This window comes from Neofelis nebulosa, chromosome 8 (genome assembly GCF_028018385.1).
Source record: "Neofelis nebulosa isolate mNeoNeb1 chromosome 8, mNeoNeb1.pri, whole genome shotgun sequence".
Lineage (NCBI taxonomy): Eukaryota > Metazoa > Chordata > Mammalia > Carnivora > Felidae > Neofelis > Neofelis nebulosa.
In genome coordinates, this window is record NC_080789.1 from 36974233 (window position 1) to 36995616 (window position 21384).

General features: G+C 35.4%; 1 protein-coding gene across 9 annotated transcripts in view; it reads right to left on the minus strand.

Annotated features, from left to right (window-relative positions):
* METTL25 (methyltransferase like 25) overlaps positions 1 to 21384 on the minus strand; it is a 155980-nt gene that overhangs the window by 96942 nt on the left and 37654 nt on the right. For all 9 annotated transcript variants that reach the window (XR_009265499.1, XR_009265500.1, XR_009265496.1 and 6 more), the window contains exons 4-5: positions 18434 to 19030; positions 15894 to 16041 (exon numbers count right to left, since the gene is read on the minus strand). Coding sequence is in view for 3 of the 9 variants with exons in the window: in XM_058741892.1 (XP_058597875.1) it covers positions 15894 to 16041; positions 18434 to 19030 (745 nt within the window). In the remaining 6 variants the exon portion in view is untranslated. The remainder of the gene's footprint in view (positions 1 to 15893; positions 16042 to 18433; positions 19031 to 21384) is intronic.

The following is a 21384-nucleotide window of genomic DNA, read 5'->3' on the forward strand; positions in this document are numbered from 1 at the left end:
TGACAATAGAGTCTCCTTATCTTTTGTCAGATTACAAGAGCAATACCTTATTCCAGCTGAGATAGCTTCTGATGGTTTCTTACTGAATAACTGAATAAGCTAATAAGCTGTTAATATTGATAATTAAGTACATGAAAACATAAATATGCACTTACTGTAAATTATTATTAGGTAACTTTATTTCTTAGAAACCAAACTTGGGGCAAGACAGCACTTACGGCCATTATTACACTGATTTTCAAAAACTCCATATTATCATTCAAGTGGAGAATTGAAGCAGGAAAGCAGAGTAACTGTTCATGCAAATCCGGCATAATTTAGAAAAAAACGATACTGAAACTAAAACTAAATGTCATGATAAATATAGGTGAGGTTCCGTTGAAAACAAAAGGCATATTTTAGAAAGTTACATTCAAGTCACAGAATCATTATCAGAGCCAGGAGAGACCTCCAAAATCAGGCTCACTGATTTATCCAAGGCTATATTACTGCAGAGACAGAAATAAAACTCTAAGCAGTCAAAGCATGTCCTCTTCTAGGTGGTGTTCTTAGACTCCTCTGGGCATTTATTTTATTTTTTATTTTTTATTTTTTTAGAAATACAGGCATAAAGAGAGAGACAATGAGAGAGAAGAATTCTTTTAAATGTTTGTTTATTTTTTGAGAGAGGGAGAGCTAGTGCAGGGGAAGGGCAAAGAGAGAGAGAGAGAGAGAGAGAGAGAGAGAGAGAGAGAGAGAGAGAGAGAGAGAAAGGATCAAAAGCACAAACCATAAGACCATGACTTGAGCCAAAGTCAGACGCTTAACTGACTAAGCCACCCAGGCGCCCCTCCCCTGAACATTTAAATGTCACCATCTCTATGCTTCCAATGTAACTTATAACTCTAACATAGCAGCTATCACACTGTATTACAGCTGTCTTTTGTTATCTGTCTTTCCATTGAGTTATACATTTCTTTAAAGTCTTTTATCTAGAAATCCCTGGTATCTAGCAGAGTGGGCAGTTAGTGGATACACAGTTCCTGGAGTATCTTCTAGATCTTAGCATACTCTATGTTGAATAAATGTTTACTGATATTCTCAATGCCCAAAGTTGTTACTGAATCAGCTCTTCTGTTTTCATAATTTCAGAGTCTTTATTTTAATTGCACATTGGTTTTGAATTCAAAGGAATTGCTAAAAAAAGTTCTATGCCCCAATATCCAAATTCTGGATCAAATATTAATGATTTATAGAAAGACTAAAGAAAGTTCCTTGAAAAGAATATGAAATATAATCAGTCATTTGTAACTTATTTTTTTAAGCTTTCTTTTCTTCAAGGAATTGTCTGAAATGTAACTATAGTTTTTAAATAATAATTTGTTTTTATTTTTATAGGTTTTAGGCTAAAACTCTTAGAAAACAATTTAACTGATGAATACGTGATGTAGTAGGCATCATGATATATAAATAAAGCAAAGTATTTTCTCTTCAATTTTGAGTTTATGAATAGAAAAAATCCCTGTGATAATCAGGTATGAAATTACAGTCCTTATGTGAAAAATTGGACTGAAAAAGAAACAAACTTGGGGAGATACAAATACTCTTTTATATCTGTCAAAATAAAGCAACTCATTCTTCTAACAAATACAAATTTAATATCTGCTATATATCAGACATTGTTGGGACACTTAAATTAGGTGATTTGCAGTTCAAATGAGCAAATTGACTTACTTGTAACAAACATAAATTCATATTTATTTTACACTATGTGTTATAGCCAGTGGTGTCATGAAGCCGGCTCCTAATGGCTCCAGAGAAAGCTGACTGTGTCATTTCTTCCCAGTTAACATTCAGTACATCAGGATGGTAGCTTCAAATTGGCCAAGTGTATTTATACCATGGAAATCAGGAAACACTAATATCGGGGGCTTTCATTCAGGGGCAAAGCCAACCATTAAAAATTTACCACCATACTACTGGCTGTAACCCATTAAGAGGGTCATAAAATCAAGTTAGTCAATTATGACCAATATTTTATAAAATTTAATAGAAAGGAATAAAATAAAAACATTAGCATGCATTAACTGTTGTAAGATCCAGTATCTTTCAAACAACAAACATTAATTAACCAAAAAGAAAAAAAATAAGCACTTTTCTTGTGAAATTTCTGTACCAGTTTATCTATTAGTCTATTCATATAATACAGGGTAGTGATGTAAAATATATTTCTTAATGTGGAACTGAGTTTTAAAAAGGTGAAACCAGTATTATAATCAAGAGAACAAATATAATCTTCTTCCACAAACATGTTTTCCAACCTTTGTGGTCATCATATGCTTTGTGGTTAAAGATTACATGCTTCAGAGAGAAATAAAAACTTCATAGTTAATGGGTAGGCATTTAGAAGGTTTTTTCTTTCTTTTCAAGGAAAACCAAAGAGGGAATTATAATTTATGAACACAAAGGAATCTGAGTTTTTGTAGGTTTAAGATTAAATAAGACCTCTGTCTCATCAGGATAGTGTGCTTTCATCATTTTGCTCTAGTGGCCTCTGGAATGTAAACCTTCTCTTTCTGTTTCTTATCTTTGCTAAGAAGGGCAAAGCCAGTCCAGTACCTTGAGAATTCCCAAACTACTTATGTCAACATAATTATTTCTTCTCAAGATGTCTCATCAAATACCTTCGTTTTTTCTTTAGTTTTAACCAGTATGGAATCAGATTTTTCTTAATTTTATTTCATGTTATTCTTTTATTGAGCACTTGCTACATATATTATGATGAATGTTAGGCATTAAAAGAAAAATTTCAGAGATAACCTTTTTGTTTTAAAGTTGCTCAAAGAAATAAATACTTACCTATCTTGAAAAGATTAAACCCAAACCATTATTTAATTATGATTAAATAATGGGGTAGGTGCCAAAGCGAAAGAGCACATGAAGAGATCATTGCCCTTCTCCTTTTACAGAGTTAGCGGTCTCATTTTACTCAACCCTCAAAATCAGTACACAACAGAGATAAGGCAGGAAAGAAAACAGGCAGAAAGAAGAAGGGGTGAGGGAAGAGAAGAAAAAAAATATTTTGCAGAAGTAGTTAGTGAGTTATTCAACCATCGTTCTTAACACCTGTCTACTTTGCCTGCCTCACCACAGAGCCTGAGAAAGTCAAATAGTCACTTTCCAGACTCCCCTGCAGCTGAAAGTTACCTTGTGAAAGATATCTGCGCAAGAAGACATGAAAAAATTCTGAGAAATTTCCGGAAAAACATTTTTTTTTACCCTCCTTGACAAAATGGGAGAATACTTGAGGAGAAAGTCTCTAACTCATGCCCACTTCTCGTGAAGACATGATGCTTGCAACGGCAGCCCTGAGAGGGAAGTAGAGATGTGAACCCAGTGCCCTGATGTCATGGAGTCTGTGAACCAACCCCAGAACTGCTACTCCTTTTGTTTATGGGAGGAAATTAATGACTTTGTTGTTTATGCCACTGTTAGGTAAACTTGCTATTATTTACAGCCCAAAGTATTTACAACTCAGGTTCTGGCCTAGATTCTGGGTATGGTTAACCACTGTCGTCTTTCTTTCCAAGATGTGGTTCTTGAGAAGTCACATGCTTCCTACATTATAGGTAGAACTTATCTTGAAACTCTCTCAATCTCCTTTCTCTCAAGGCCCATGGGGACCAAACAAATAGAAAATGAATAGAAAAATAGAAAAAGCTAATTATGTGCTATGTGCTATAAAACCAAAAGCTAAGCAGGATATGGCTATTACAATCATGCCAACTTAATAAAATATTAATCCTAGTAAATAAAATATCTGATACTTACATAAAAAGAGAGTTTATAGAATGTGAGAGATACATTTATCTTATAGTGAGTACCTGTATTTATTGAAACTTAACACAAAATAGAGACATTTAAGGACAGTGCTGCTCCTAAAAACAAAAGGTGAGTATGTCCACATGTACTGGGCCACTCAGAGACCCCTCATCCTTACCATATTCCAGAGAAGCAAAATAGCACCGGGTCACTTTATTTGACTGTGAACAAGCTATAGGGTACAGAACTGAAGAGAGGGAAGCAGAAATTGGGAAACTGTCTAACCTTGTGTGAGAGAGGATAGACTTACCAATCTCCAAACTATCTCAATCTCTGCCAAAGTCAATGTCCCTGCCCAGTTCCTAAACTTAAACTAACCAAGCTTTTCCATATTTAAGTATTGCTATTCTTAAAAAGAGGTGAGGACCAGTATTAGCCTTCAGTTCCATGCTTGGACTCTCCTCTATATCTAGGAAGAACCAGAATTTGTATATACCCTGAGCTTCCCCTATTTGCCTCATTTTATTCATACAGGATCTATATGTAAGCTTTTGTCTCAGGTTCTGGTTTCCATTCTAGTCCTCCAATAAGGACCATAAATTACTCCAAAATTCTAACACATTAGGTTTTAGCCTCAATGCTTTTAAATTTAACAGAATCTTCTCAGAAGGCCAAATCCTATCTCTCTATCCCAATTTCTGACTGATGCTTTAAGAGCGTGACTCTAGAGCCAGACTGAGCTAAAATTTCAACTCCTTTACTTATTAAGTGTATGATCTTTGGCAGGTTACCTAACCTGTCATTCAGTATACTCAGCTGAAAATGGACATGATAATAACAGTATTACCTTTTAGGGGTGTTACAAAGAATAATGAAAATGGAAATGACAAGATTATTACCTCACAGGAGTGTTAGGAGGCATAAAGGAGTCAATAAAAGTTAAGTACCTAGAATAGTGCTTCACATACAGTAATTAAAAGATTAGCATTCATTCACCACCATGGGTAGTTTTACACCTGGTCAGAAACTACCACTACGTGTCCTCAACTTTCCAACAAGATCCTCTGAAAATAGATGCCAACTCATGTGTGACTGGAGTTTGCCTTTTGAATACCAGTGTAAGCAACTGGCTACCTTCTTTGGGGTGGGTACTTCTGGGTTAGTTCCCCTAGTCTTGGTTCCACAATTTCTGGTTTATTTTCCTTTCCCCACTGTTAGGGTCCCAGTAAATCTCATGGTTGAGAACTCTAGGTCTGACAAATTCTGCTTTTGGTCACATTACTGTTCTGCTCAAAAGTTTTCATTACCAAAATCCCAATACTCTTTAACATTTCAATATTTCATATCAATCAGATTACCACCTAGCTAGGGAATTCATTCATTTCCAATGAGTGATCTGCAGCACCTTAACTTAACCCACCTTGTTCACATGCTTGGAATGCTCCTCTCTCATTTTTGCCTATCTAAATCTTATGCTACAAAGCTCAACTCAAAAGTTACTACCTTCGTAAAGTTTTCCCTGATCACCTAACAGGAAATGATGTTTACATTCTAGCTGGAATGGTTCTTTTAACACTTATTATATTCTTTTTTCTTAGCTCTAAGAAATCAATTATAAATTGTATACCTTAATAATTAATTCATAAATCACATACGTTATTGTCTGTTGTTGCTACTATTGTTGGCTTGTGTACATTTATAGTACATAAATACAGTTACAGTCCAAAGTTACAAGTTTCACACAAAGGAGAAGCACTCACAGCAAGACCTGAGATTAGCCTGTACTAACCAGATAGGGTATCACAAAGGATATCAGAACATAGGTCCATAAATAAAACAGAAGTCTATTTCTCTCTTGTCCTAGTTCAGAGGAAGGCAGGCAGTATACAATGTGTTATCCAGAGACCCAGATGATAGGCTCTCTGCCATCCTCAAGATTAGGCTATCAGCTTTGATATCAAGGTTACTGTTATTACTTGGCTAATAGGAAGGGTGAAAAGAAATGGGGTGCAAGTAGCTTCCTTTCAAATAAGTTGCACACATTACTTTGACTCACATTCTGCTGGCTTGAACTCTGTCACATGGGAGATACTCTAACTGGGTGGCTGGGTGCCATCTGCTCTACTAAAACCAAGAAGAGTTACAATTATTAAAAAGAAGATGACAACAATGGATGTGATTACATTCTGTTTCATATACATACTATTACATTCCCCACTCTCCTTTATACTCTCCTCTTTCCTGTGCCTTATTCATGTGTTAACATTACACACAGGCACCTGTGCGCGCGTGCGCACACACACACACACACACACACACACACACACACACAGTGGCAGGGAATGCTAACTGCCCACCTAATACCCATTTTCTCCTTTGTCATTCACAGAGTCTTGATTTCATTTGGAGGTGCAATGTGCTAGAAGGTTATATTCCTAGCCTTTTAGAGGTAGTGTATGAGGAAAGGAAGTTCTATGAAGGATATTGCCACAGTTGGGAGAAACTCTTTCATCTTCATATTTGAACTGTAATGGCTGGAGCAGTAGCAACCATTACATAACCATAACTGAAAGGTAAAAAACTTTAGAGCGTTTGACCTCCACCTCCTTGAACCATACGAAACAATGTCAGCTACTACCTTACAGATTTTCTAGAAAGTAAGAGAAAAACAAATCCTATGGCATTATGCTACAATAGTTCCATTTCCATGTATTTAGATATCTATTTATAACACTTGCCCAAAGTATTGTCACTCATATAAAAAGCAATCTCAAAATATTAAATGTGTCCAAAACTTTGCCCTGAAACTTGGTCTATCCTTAGTGTTTTCTATCACGTAAGTCGTGCCATCATCTACACAGTGGCTGAAAACACACACCTGGCAATAATCCTTGACAATTCCTGCTCCTTTATCTCCCACTCTAAATAAACATAAATGTTTCTTTTTTTTTTAATTCTTTTTTCAATGTTTATTTGTGTTTGAGAGACAGAGAGAGACAGTGTGAGCGGGTGAGGGGCAGAGAGAGAGGGAGACACACAATCCGAAGCAGGCTCCAGGCTCTGAGCTGTCAGCACAGAGCCTGACTTGGGGCTCAAACTCATGAACCGTGGGACCATGACCTGAGCGAAGTCAGATGCTTAACCGACTGAGCCACCCAGGCGCCCCAAACATAAATGTTTCCAAAGTTTTCCTAATTTACGCTATTCCTACTACTGCTGCCCTAACTTTAGTCCTCAGCTTTGTGGTCTCAACTTAGGAGACTGTGTCCTATGAGACTCCCTTCTGTGTGTGCCTAGGTGTAGGTTTCATTATTTGTAGCCTACACCTTTTAGGGCTATGAAACCAAAGCTCCAGTTTGCCCCAGTACACAAAATTCCCTTAGCGCCTTCAGTGCTACCATTATCTTTGTGGAACCCTACATTCTCTTATATCTTGACTGGATAAATACTATGTATCTTTCCAGTATTTCAATACTTTTAAGAAATGAAATTTAACTATATTCAGCATTTTTAGTTGAATAGGGGTGGGGGCATTCAGGTTATGTCCAGCCAGACATATTTTGTGATTTAGTTTGTTTATTAAGTTTTGATCTTATATTTGGTAGATTTTATCTATAGAAATTCCAAGGGCCTGAATTTGGGAAGTATTCCCTCACAAGGATTTGATTTTGCTTCTGTAGAGAGCCAACTGAAAACTGTTTTGTCTCATTCAGGTCATGGCTTAGTATGGACTTTTCAGGTTCAGCTCTCCCACCATGCAGGAGGCCCAACATCAGTCTCTAGATCCCACTGTGACAAGCAATTTCCTCAGGACAACACTGTCTGCTACCTTATGACTCCAGTTCCCTGCTCTGGTTTCAACTCCTCTTCCTCTTCTCTCCTTTTAACTGTTAGGTTTTGATTTTTCTTGATCCATAGAGATTTTCCTTATTTTTTGTTGACTCAGCAATGCTTAAAAAAATACATGTTCTAATTTTGTCAGGATCTAGCTGAACCTGTAGGAGGATTCCTCGGAAAATTCACACCCCCCACACTGCTAGAAGTCAAATACATGCTATTTTGAAAAAAGAAACCATGCTTTATTCCTCTACATTTGTCAAACTTCCAGTATTAAAAGACCACAGTAGACAAAAAATATTTGTATAATAAAATACATATCATAGGAGGCAGAAAATAATGTCAAGTCTTTTCTGAAAAGACAGCAATTCTATGTATTCTTGCAATGATGGGATTACGTCACTCCTATCACTTTGACTAAGAAATTAGCCATACCTTTCTGTATGATACAATGCCTGTTTAATGCTGATATTAACCACCTAATACTATCATAGGAGTATACCATACACTAGATACCTGATAAATCTCTAAATATAAGATAAACTTATTTTCAAACAGTATGCTACAATTTTCAAATGATATGCTCAAGATCTTTGTTTTTTTTCAACTTCCAGATGCCTTTCCCCATGAAGTACTTCTAAATGTAAAGCAATTACATCAAAAGTTAATCCTCAGAGACAGTGCAGATGCCTATATAGGTATCTAGCTCCCTTAAAATTCCTACTGGTGACATAAATAGGGAAACTGTAATATGAGAGGTATTATGTGACTTTGAAAATTTTCCATTTGATACAGAAATGGCACAACCAGATTGAAAGATGCCACTAAAAGACTTTCTGCAGTCCTCCTGTGGTTGAAAACAAAACAAAAGTAAACGGAGGGGGATCTATGGGAGAATCACCTTAATACCCTGTAACACATTAATGCCGGGGGAGGGGGGGACGTGAAGGCACTGACGGTAGGAGAAGACCTCCTGGCACTGGGCTCAGAGGCGGGCTGGGGAAAGACCCGAGCACACATCTGTGCCCTAACAAGAGGCGCTCCTAGGAGGCACTTCCTATGGAGGCCAGGTTAGAAGTGCTATAAAACCACCTGAGGTGACTCTCCAAGGTCCTAGATCTTTCTCCACTCCTCCTGTACTCCTAAGCCTCTGCAAGGGTCACATACATTTAGAGGAAAAGTGCCTCAGACTGGGCCCAAAGGACACAGAGCACTAACACCAATTCTTTTTCTTTTTTCACTAACACCAATTTCTGACAGAATACATGACAGACAGATATAAATACTTCTGTGAAGTTCAACAAACACATACAAATGACCAAGTCCAGAGGCAAAGAAAAAAAAAAAGTGATTTCCTTCTTTGTGCTCAGTTTTAAGGAAAACATAAAAACTTCCTAGGAAACCCTCTAGGAGATATGTTCCTCATGCTTCATTGGTAATATCCATTCCTAAATAAATAAAATTACCATAATTAATTGAGACTGAAAGTCCTCTATTTCTCTGGCGCCTGGCTGGCTGACTCAGAAAAGCACGTGACTTTTTATCTCAGGGTCATTAGTTCGAGCCCCATGTTGGGTATAGAAATTATTAAAAAAAAAAAAAAAGAAAGCCATCTATTTCTGAGGCGATAGAAGGGTACAATCTTCTTAAAGACTGATGCCTGAACAAAACTATAATTCAGTTAGCAAGGAAAAAGAAACATGTGGATCTAGATAGGTAACCAGTAGTGTTTCCTCTAGCACTTTTCTACCTTTACAGAAAAAACAACCGGAAGAATGTCTCCTCCGACTTCTGGGGGAAAAAATGATGTAAGTCTTTCAAGTTAATTATGACAGTAATAATCAATATGAAGACAAAATGCTGACACAATTCAAGCTTGGGAAAATATATACATTCTGTAAAGCACTGCAATAAAACTGTTTCTGGTATTTCTTGTTCTCCTAGGAACCACTGGCTCATAATGTATAAATATTTAAAAGCAGTCTTTAAAACATATGGTATAACTTCAGTATTCATAATGACTCAGAGAGCTCTGAGGTATTTTTGAAAACTGACATTCATGGCAGGCCACCTCCACGATCTACCACAGTACACTGGGTAAACATATCATGTACAACACATATTGTTTGCACAGTACGTATCATCATGAAAAGTTGCAGTGCACATACCAGACTTTCTGACTATACTACGTTGGACTATTAATAACTCAAATTTACATCCCAAAGGGCAACACTGCCCCAATTCAAACTGAAAACCAGCTGTGTAAACAAAGTGAGGGCGAGGGGCAGGTGTGTAAGATATGAAGGGAGAGACACATGACACACTTGACCATTCAGAGATATAACTCCATGGAACCTGAGTGCTAGATCTATGACAGAGAATATGCCAACTCTGTGGATGCAAACCTCATGTCCTGTAAGTTAGTTTTAATGTACTGATCGAACTGTACAGTGGTGGATTCCCATTTTAGTAAGGAATACAAGAATGATATAGCATATATTGTATATACAAAATAAGACTATATCCATATTCTATCTATCCAAATAGTTACTGCTATATAGTCCATAATAAACTGTTTGCTGTTGTCTGCCTTCACATACACACACACACAGACACACACACACACACACACACACACACACACACACACACCTGCTCATCAACCAAGTTAAGCTATCAGAATTTTAGTAGTATTCATAATTATCTTGCATGTTCCTTTGCTTGTCCTATATTTTTCCCCTTGATTTTGTCTTGTTTCTAGCCCTTAAGTTTATTATGCATTTATTACATGGTATCCTGCCCTCTATATTTGGTTTCCCCAGGTTTTAGTCTAAGCTCTGTACTTCAAGGACCTTTTATGGGTTAATTATTCTAGCACTCTGCACCCTGGACTTTGATATGCCCTCCTGGGCCCTTTTGGGGTCAGCCTTTGGTTTGGATCTGCAAATCTGCATGTGAACAGAGTTTCTAAGTCTGTGTAGGGGAGAGGTCAAAATAACTGTAAATAATCTTTTGTTTTAAAGTTTATTTATTTCTTTTAGGAGAGAGAGAGCGCAAGAGAGAGAGCATGCACACACACACACGCGTGTCCCAGGCAGGCTCCACACTGAGAGAATGTTATAGCAGAATAACATTTGGGGTCTGAACCCACGAACTGTGAGATCATGACTTGAGCCAAAGTCAGGTGCTTAACCAACTGAGCCACCCAGGCGCCCCTAAATAATCTTGAATAGATTTCCACAAATCATCTTTTAGAATTATGTATGTCTCTTAACAGAACCATAATAAATATCTTGTTTTTCAAACATGCTGTTCATCAGAATTACCTATAGAGCTTCTTAAAAACATTTACATTCAAGTGCCATTCCTGGAGATTATAATTCAGCAAGTCAGAAGCAGGTCCTTGGCATCTATATACTGAAAGCATCATACTTGATCCAGCTGGGCAGCCAGAATTAAGAAACACTATTATAAAACTTGCAGGAGACGGTTCATCTCTTCTTTCTTTCACTACAGCCAAGATAGGGCAAGAAAATGGAGACAAGGGTGTGGGAAAGAGAGAAGGAATAAGTTACCTTTGCCATCTGGCTTTTGAGATGAGAAAATGTGTCAGTCCAAAGCTCGGCAAAACTGCAACATAAATACGACTGGGTTGCCTTTGTTACTCCTCTATGACTTATTTTTCTACATTTTTTCTCCTATCTTTTGGCTTTCCACCGCTTTCCTTGGCCTCCAAAACATTTGAAGGTACTCATGTTGTAATACATCTCTACCTGCTTCCTTCATATCACTCAGTCCTGTTGTTTTCTGCTTATCCTTCGCTTTCCTGACAAGTAAAACTCCCAACTTTGTTTGTTTCAGGTATGCATAAGAAATGAAAGCAGCACTAAAATACTATTAGCTTTTCCCGCTTAAGCCTAGTACTCTTTGCCTGATAATCTCAGCTAAGATAGTTTTGATAGGAAGGCCTTTCCCAGAACTGACTCTGCCTATAGGAGGGAAAATAAGTCTGTAGCTGCTGGACACAGCTGTAACAAACCTTCCCAACATTTTTTTCTTGTCTAAATCCTGGGGCCAAAAATGTCATATCAACTCAGTGAACAATGGCAAGTTCCACTCTAGAGAAGGAAAGGACCCAAGAGCAATGCTTGAGATCTGTTAACTGAGAGACTTCCATTTCCAGAGTGTGAAATTTGTAGGTGTTTAGTTTAATCTTCACAGAAGATCCAAAGATTATTTTATGAATGGCTAAGTATTAAATAAATAAACTAAGAGAACCAAGGAGAGATTCTGGGGAAACGATTTGTGGGTAAACTGAAATGAGAAAACAGAGGTCTCATTCAGTCTAAAAACTACTTTTCTATCCACTGAAATGATCATTAGGATTACCATTATCACTGCCTCTGAGAAAGACACAAGGAAAAACAGGATGGGAGAAAAGACAAAGAGAAACAGTAGCTATGAAAGGCAAAGAGAATGAAACGATTTTGAACACTTACCACCCCATGCCTTTGTTTACTGCCTGCAATACCTTTTCCACTTCTTTGTCTGATTAACTCCTGCTGACCTTTTAAGACACAGTGGGTATTGCCACCCTGGGAACTCAACAGCAGCTCCCACCCCTCCCTCATAGACTGGGCTACATGTTATTCTGCTATAAGACACAGGTGTAATATTCTGTCTTATAGTACTTACTACATTCCTTTGAAACTAATGTTTGAGGATCAGAAAATAGAAACACTGGTGCCATATTTTGTGTTCTCCAAACTTTACACTGACCCGACCAACTGTTCATTAAATTTTGGTTTGCTGAAAGAAAAGTACCACTATTTTAAGAAAATATAACTATTTAAGACTGAATAAATAAAAAAAAAAATAGCATACGAAATACCTTGGAATCATTAAAAAGAATAAGGCAACATCCTATGTGCTGATATAGAAAGATCATCATAATATGTAAAGTGAAAAAAATAAGGTAATAAACTGTTTATCTTTTGGTTTCCTAAAACATAAGAATATAGAGTGTGCACATATATGTATACATTTTCTTTCCTGGAAAAACACACAAGAAACCAAAAATATGGGTGGGGAAACTTTTATTTTCATTTTTAAAATCTTTCTATATTATTGGAACTTCGTATTCTAAATTCTAAATGACTTTTTACAAACTAAGTTACTAACAGGGACTATCTTGTTCCTAGGATTAAGGGCTATTTTTTTTTTTTTTTTTAAATCCCTTGAGGGTGAAGATGATATCTCTTACATTTTAATATCATCACTGCTTAGCACAGTATGGAACATAGGGGGCATTTGATGAATGTTGAACTACACTGAACTCTGCCTGTCATCTATTTGAGTCTTTTACTTCTTTCCCAAAGTACTTTTATGAGCCCCTCCCTCATCTCTCTTCATTGTACAGGAAGTGCCAAGTACCATGCCTTGAAGACAGTAGCTGGCCAAGAAACGTTTATTCAATCATATTATCTCCTACCAGTATGAAATAGAGCCACAACTAAACTACAAATTTTGATTCAATTGTGGGTTAGTAAATAAACATCCTAAAGCAACAGAACCAGCTAAGGCGATCACTCCAGAGGGAGAATCAGGTGTGGAAAAATGGGTGTGACAAAGAATACAAAACAAAGCTGAAAAAGAGGATCTCGACGGTGGTGGGAAGTACTGAGATCAGGTCTGAGACCTGATTATACACAGCAATGGCTGCAAAGGTCCAGCAGGACCACAGACAGCAGTCCTAAGATGGCACTGCCTCAAGAGGAGAGAGGGGTCCTTAGGAAGGGGAAGGCATCTCTGAGGGCATGATGACCATAAAATGAAAGAAGCAAGAAGGCAGCTGAAATGAAAGACCTTTTTTTTTTTTTTTTACATTTATTTTTGAGAGACAGAGTGAGACAAAGTGGGAGTGGGGAAAGGGCAGAGAGAGAAGAAGGCACAGGATCGGAAGCAGGCAGCAGCTCTGAGCTGTCAGCACAGAGCCTGACGCGGGGCTTGAACTCACAAGCTGTGAGATCATGACCTGAGCTGAAGTCAGACGCTCAACCGACTGAGCCACCCAGGTGCCCCTGAAATGAAAGATCTTATGCTGCAGGACAGCATGTCTGAATTAAAGGACACATCGAGCATCCACACCTTCCCGCAAAAGGAGCTGATTATTAAAGAAACTCCATTTCACTGTACCCTCAGAAGAGGAAGCTCTTGAACTAAGAATCAAACCTCCCCCCTACATAGAACCTTACACTATTGCTGATGCAAGAAAACATTACTCATTTAATAATTTAAAAGCTGTTAAGACTCTGATTGTATTAAAGGTAACATTCTTCATTTCTTTTCGGGAAGATGAATAAAAAGACTGTAAAATAATGTAAATATATGGGTATATAGTTTGGTATAAACACTTTTCTAGTTTTAGGTTCACTTCCCTCCCAATTTTTATGTTGAAAATTTTTGTACTCAGAGAAAAGTTGGAAATAATGGCATAACAAATATATACTGTTGTTAACTTTTTGCCAATTTGCTTTCTCTCACTCTGTATATGTCTACGTATTTACAACCTTACTTGTGTGCACCTTTCCCAAAAGAGAGTTTTGAAAACACATAAAAGAATTCAAATTCTATTAACTTTTATTTCATAAAAATCTTTGTCAGTTTTAAGGATGACCTCTATGTCACCCAGTCAAATTTCAGTAGAATTATACAATCATAATTTTTTTACCTCTTGAACATGACTAAATGAAAAAAATCAAAACTTCATATTCTCCTGGGTTTTAAAACTGAGAAAAGCATAAATCCCATCCATATGCACACATATTCTTGACCTAAAAATTCTTAGCAAGTGGGTGCTAGATGTTGATAAAGACTTCATTATACTAATAGAAAAGAGAGCTGCTAATGTTAATAGACTGAATAACCACCTAATCTGAACCAGAGGTTTTGAAACCATACCTTATGGAGAGATATTACGTATCAAGTGGATGAAACAGAGGAATTTCAGGAGGTGCTCTGGAAAGGCCAGGGGATGCAAGTCCTCCCACAATACTCTACCTTGGTCCTCAGGTACCTTCTCAGTCCAGACAGCAGTCTGAATATTGTTTTGATGCAATTGCACAGTTATGCAGACTTTTATTTTATTTTTGTTTACCTTTAATCATTTTTATTTTATTTATTATTTATTTATTTTTTATATTAAATATATTGTCAAATTGGTTTCCATACAACACCCAGTGCTCATCCCAAAAGGTGCCCTCCTCAATACTCATCACCCACCCTCCCCCCCTCACCCCCCCATCAACCCTCAGTTTGTTCTCAGTACTTAAGAGTCTCTTATGGTTTGCCACCCTCCCTCTCTGTAACTCCTCCCCCCCCCTTCCCTCCCTCCTGATCTTCTGTTAAGTTTCTCAGGATCCATATATGAGTGAAAAGATATGGTATCTGTCTTTCTCTGCCTGACTCATTTCATTTAGCATAATACCCTCCAGGTTCCATCCACGTTCCTGGAAAAGGCCACATTTCATTCTTTCTCAGTGCCAAGTAGTATTTCATTGTATATATAAACCACATCTTCTTTCTCCATTTGTCATTTGATGGACATTTAGGCTCTTTCCATAATTTGGCTATTGTTGAAAGTGCAGCTATAAACATTGGGGTACATGTGCCCCTGTACATCAGCACTCCTGTATCCCTTGGGCAAATTTCTAGCAGTGCTACTGCTGGGTCATAGGGTAGTTCTATTTTTAATTTTTGGAGGAACTTCCACACCGTTTCCCAGAGCAGCAGTTATGCAGATTTTTAAAACCAGAGTATGTTGACTCTTCAAAATACAGTAAAGAACTTTCTTCAAAAAATTATCAATATTCTTTACAAAACAGAGGCTTTGGAAATGAAAGCAAACTTTGCCACTGTACATTCACCTCAAAATAACTCAGCTTTACTATTTAAGGAAATCTATATATTATAAGTATTTTTAAACAGAAGTTCTCTAAAATTTACCGCATAAAATTTTTAAATATTTACAGTTTTTAGCACTCATTAAGACCATTTTATGAACAAAAAAAACCTCTATAATATTACATAAGGTGTTGGACATCAAATTTCTTTTGTGGTAACATTAAAATTGAAAGGAAATCAGATATGCTCAAATGTTAATTCAAATGTTACTGTCAACAATAATAAAAAGGAGAGATACAAAGTAGCCGTTATGCTCAAATAAAGAGAACTATGAGACATGGAAAACTTTGTACCTTCGTGCAGGTTTTCAAATTCTTCAGATAAGAGGTGATAGCAACAACCCACACTGCAAACTCCCTTGATTTCAGGCTGGGAAGTAAATATTCGCAGGGTATTTGGAGCAAGATCACCGCAAGTATGGAGGCCTACCATCAAACAATCCTTTAACAATGAGAAGAAAAAATACATTTTGGCATTAAGAGGAGGGCTAAAAAAACATTTCAGGTGAAGATTTTAAATGTTCGTTAGACTATATGGAGCTTTTAAAAATGATCAAATTCTACCTAGAAAGTATTCTGTTTTTTTTTTCATTATGAATAATTATTTCCTTTATAGGCAAAGTGTGTAAGATCTTTCATCACAACTAACATACTTTTGAGTTGACTTTCTAGTGGTTTTGATTACTTATGTTTGAATTTTCTCTGATCTCTTTTACAACTACTGTTTGCTTAACTATTAGCCAAATTAAAGTCTGGCCAGTCAAATGTAGCATCCATTACTAGGACAAACTTGTGATTTCAGACACATTTATACCTTTTAGTCAGTTTTTTTATTCACTTCTGTACAAACTGCCTATCAAAACTTTCAAAACGTTGTCATTAAGAATAAGTGTGTTAAGTTGGCAATTCTACTCCAACACCAAAAAAGTATATTCATTGCATAAAATGTGGCAATATTAAACTCAATAGAAAATTTTTGTTTTAAATTAATGTTATAACATGAATTTTATGTAACAGTTCTCCTATGAAATGCTTCTTTTAATTGTCCAAAGCCTAATTTAAACGTACACACATACAGAATGGGAACAAACACATATATTCACAGAGCTTAATCATTATACCAAGTTTGTTCTAACTTCCTCATCTGTAAAATGAGTATAATAATAGTCCCTACCTCAGTGGATAAAACTTAAATAAGTTAATACTGATAAAATGACATAGTACAATCTCTAGCACACAATAAAATTCAGTAAATGCTTTCTATTCTTATCATCATCATGATATATGTGTAAGAGAGGTATAAATCTCTCTCTTTAAAAACATTTTTTTTAATGTTTATTCATTTTTGAGAGAGAGAGATACAGCGTGAGTGAAACAGAGAGAGAGGGAGACACAGAATCTGAAGCAGACTCTGGGCTCTGAGCTGTCAGCACAGAGCCCTACGTGGGGCTCAAACTCACAAACGGTGAGATCATGACATTAGCTGAAGTCTGACACTTAACTGACTGAGCCACCCAGGCGCCCCTAAATCTCTCTCTTTAAACTTAGCTTAGTTCTGCCTAAAGATAATACAAGAACATTTAACTTCATTCTTTACTATAGTCATCATATGATATTAGTTAATATTATCAAGTGGCAGACAAAAATATGCAATCACTATTTTATCCTAATGATAAAATATTTAAATATTATATATGTTGTTATAAAGAGGAGAGGGGAGGTATTAATTAATTTGGGTTATTATGTTAATTCACTGTAGGACTCAAGGAATATTCTCCCAGTACATCTTATATTAGACAGATTCTTGTAATAGTTTGCATATAGCTTTGATCATACACTTTCAACAAGATTTTGAAAAATATAAACATACGATAATAGGCACTAAAATTTATGTATTTTGAAGTTAGTTAAAGTAATTGGGATTGTTTATCCCTAAGAGAAAGTTAAGGTATAACTTAATTACTGATTTCATATGTAGGTAAAACAATTAATGAGAACTAACCAGTTTCCCTTATCTAGTGAAATACAAATGTTCAGAAAAAAAATTCCTCATTCTAAAAGGACAAAACACTGGTTGACTACCAAACAAGGATTAAATAAAAATACTAGTCAGTTACCAAACAGGAATTGAAATTTACAAGGAACTCTACTATCTTTTGTTTATTCATTTCTTTAGGGAAGAATTTCTGAAAAATTTAGTAAGAATAGAGTATTACAACTTCAAAAGCTACATTGTTTTTTTTAAGATAATGAGGCCAAATGATTTCTAGAATCTCCTCTACTTAACATGCAATACTGCCTTTGATTAAGATATTTTGTCTCTCAATTACATGATCTGAATTACTTATAGTTTAGAAAAAGTTCAATTCATTTAAAAAGTACTCAAGCTACTCTTGCTCAAGAAAATTGCATTATTTGGTTACCAAGGCTAATGTTAAACATAAGATTGCCCTAGCTACCCTTTTACTGCAAATTTAAATTAAAATGTTAAGAGTTTTCTTGGACTGGAATTTTGAAAATCCCTACATTGAATAATAAAACTTATCTTGCTAGCTTTTGTGCTAGTACTTCTGTTTGATTTAGAAGGCTTGAAATGAGTGGAGGGCACTCTATTCTGGAAAACTGTTAATTGTCTGATTGTCAGATTTTATACTCTTGGCAGATTTTACAGCTATAGGAATCATGAAAAACTGCATATAATTTTATTTTCTTGGTCCTTTAGATTAATGTAATCAAATAAGATATGTAGGTTAAGTAAGCTACTATTAAAATTTAACTCTATGTCTTAAGAGTATTTTTGTAAATTAAATTAAGGAATTCAAAAGTGAAATCACCTCCAGGTCTTTAATAATATCATGCAGTTCTGAATCAGCAGTGATAAAAGATGTTAAAGGTGAGTATATATTTGATTCATTTGACTTTGATATCATTTTTCTTCTCTCTTTATTTGCTTCAGACATATTTCTCTTAGATGTTTGCAATGAAGTAGGTTCTACAGCATTAATAGGCAAAAGGTCTATAAGAGAAAAGGCATTTTCAAAACACAAATTTTCTTCTCGATGTGAATACACATGTAGGTTTTCCATTTGTGTTCTAATGTTAGAAATTACAGAATCCGAAAAATCTGGCAAAAAATCCGAGGTAGACATCTTTCCTTGATTTGCAGGACTGTTGTTACATATTCCCTCAATATCTACTTTATATTTAATTTCATCTTGCACTTTCCTTTCTTTTGCCATTTTTAATGCCAGTCCATTGCCATCTAATTTTGACCTAGTATGATAGACTTTCCAATGTTTCTTCAATTTCCTGTTTCTCTCCTTAGCTCCATGAGTATTGGTATTTGAGGAATCAATTCCATAAACTTTTAAGCCATACTTCAAGGACAAAAAAGAGCTTAGGTAGCCTTTTCCAGAACCCAGGTCAATTACCTAAAGTAAGAAAAAAGAATGAATGAAAGGATTTTAGTCAGATAAGAATAGAAAACATTCTCAATATCTTTTTTAAAAACAAATAAAGAAATGGTTGTATAATTTATATAACCTGTTATGTTTATTTTTTATTTTAATTCTTTGATTCCTATTAAAAACCAACCACTTTCATCAATTTTATTCAACATTTTAAAAGAGGTTCTAGGTTGTATAATACGTCAAGGAAAAGATGTAAAAGACCTAATGGGAAATAAAACTGTCACTCTTCATAGAGGACATGATTGTCTACAGAAGGTCTACAGGAATATACAAAAAGCTAATAAAACTAGAAAGTGAATTTAGCAATGCATCTGGATACAGGATCATTAGAAATTAATAATGAACCATCAAAACATATATAATAGCAAAGAACAATTAGATAATAAAATTTAAAACAAATTGAATTAAAATAGCATAAAAATAGAATATCTAGGAATAAATTTAACAAAGGTTCTGAAATAGCTATTCACTGAAAACTATAAAAGCAGAGAAAAAAATTGAAAGATCTAAATAAAGATATATCATTCATGAAATGAATGTTCATGAAATGGCAGACTCAAAATGAAGATGTCAATTCCCCCAAAATGACTTACATATTCAACAAAAATCCTAATCAAAATCCCAGCAGATTTCTTAAAAAAAAAAAAAAAATCACAAGTTGATATTATAGTTTATATGAAAAGGCAGAGTACCTAGTATAACCAAAACAATTTTGAAAAAAAAAAAAAATAAGGTTGGAAGATTACCCTGATTCAGGAAATAATATAACATTATAATAATCAAAAACAGAAATAGACTCACTCTTACATAATCAACTAATTTTTGACAAAATGGCTAAGGTAATTCAATAGAGAAGATAATGTTTTCAACAAATGGTGCTGGTATAATGGATGTATGTCTGGGGGAAAAATGCCTGTCACACAGCAAACACAAAAATTAATTAAAAGTGGATCACAAATCAGGAGCACCTGGGTGGCTTAGTGGGTTAAGCATCCAACTTTAGCTCAGGTCATGATCTCATGGTCTGTGGGACCAAGCCCCTTGTTGGGCCTGCTGACAGCTTGGAGCCTGGAGCCAGCTTCGGATTCTGTGTCTCTCTCTGCCCCTCCCCAGCTCACGCTCTGTCTCTCTCAAAAATAAATAAACATTAAAAAAAAAGTGGATCACAAATGTAAATGTGATAGTAAAAACTATTAAATTCTGGAAAAAAACATGAGAAAATCTTTGTGACACTTGGCAAAGTTTTCTTATGTAGGACATAAAAGTATGAACTACAAAAGAACTAATTAAAAAAATGGACTTTAAGAAAATAAAAATTTTGCTATTAAAAATATGGTTAAAAATATTTGCAAATATATATCTGACAAATTGTTTGTATCCAGAATATATAAAATATATAATAAATATAAATAAATATAATATAAATATATAAAAATTAAAATATATAATAAATACAAATAAATATAAATATAAAATAAAAAATATATATTACAACTCAATAATAAGACAAGCAAATAACTTACAATTGGGTAAATATTTGAATGCACACTTCATTAAGGAAGACATACAAATGGCCAATAGGAAAAGATGCCTACTATCACTAGTCATCAGGGAAATGCAAACTAAAATCATAACGAGACGCACATAAATGTCAAGTGGTACAGGCACTCTAGAAAACACTGGCAGCTTATAAAGTTCAAACTTACACTTAGCTTACAACCTACAAATCCCATTCCAGGCTATTTGCCCAAGACAAATGAAAACATGTCCACACAAAATCTTGTATGTGAATATTCATAGCAGCTAAAAAAAATGGTAACATCTAAAATATCCATCAACTTGTAAATGGCAAAACAAATTGTAGTATATTCATACTATAGCATAAAGGAAAAACCAAGAGTAAATACAACATTGATGACTCTTAAAAGCTGTGAACTAAAGGAAACAAGTCAAAAACAAGTTCTCATTCTATTTGATTCCATCTACATGATGTTCTAGAAAATTCAAAACTACAAGCAGAGCAGGGGTGCCCAGCTTGCTCAGTTGGTAGAGCAGGTGACTCTTGATCTTGGGGCCATGAGTTTGGGCCCCACTTTGGGGGTGGAATTTACTTAAAAAAAGAAAAACAAAACAAAACAACAAACAAAAACAACTACAAGCAGTTCAATAGTTACCCGAGAAAGGAGAAAGAAATATTTTGTGAAAGGGAATGAGGAAACTTTTTATGGTGACAAATATTTTTTTATTATGATGGTGGTTACACAACTGCAGACACTTACTAAATTAATCAAAATGTACATCTACCATTGGTTAAT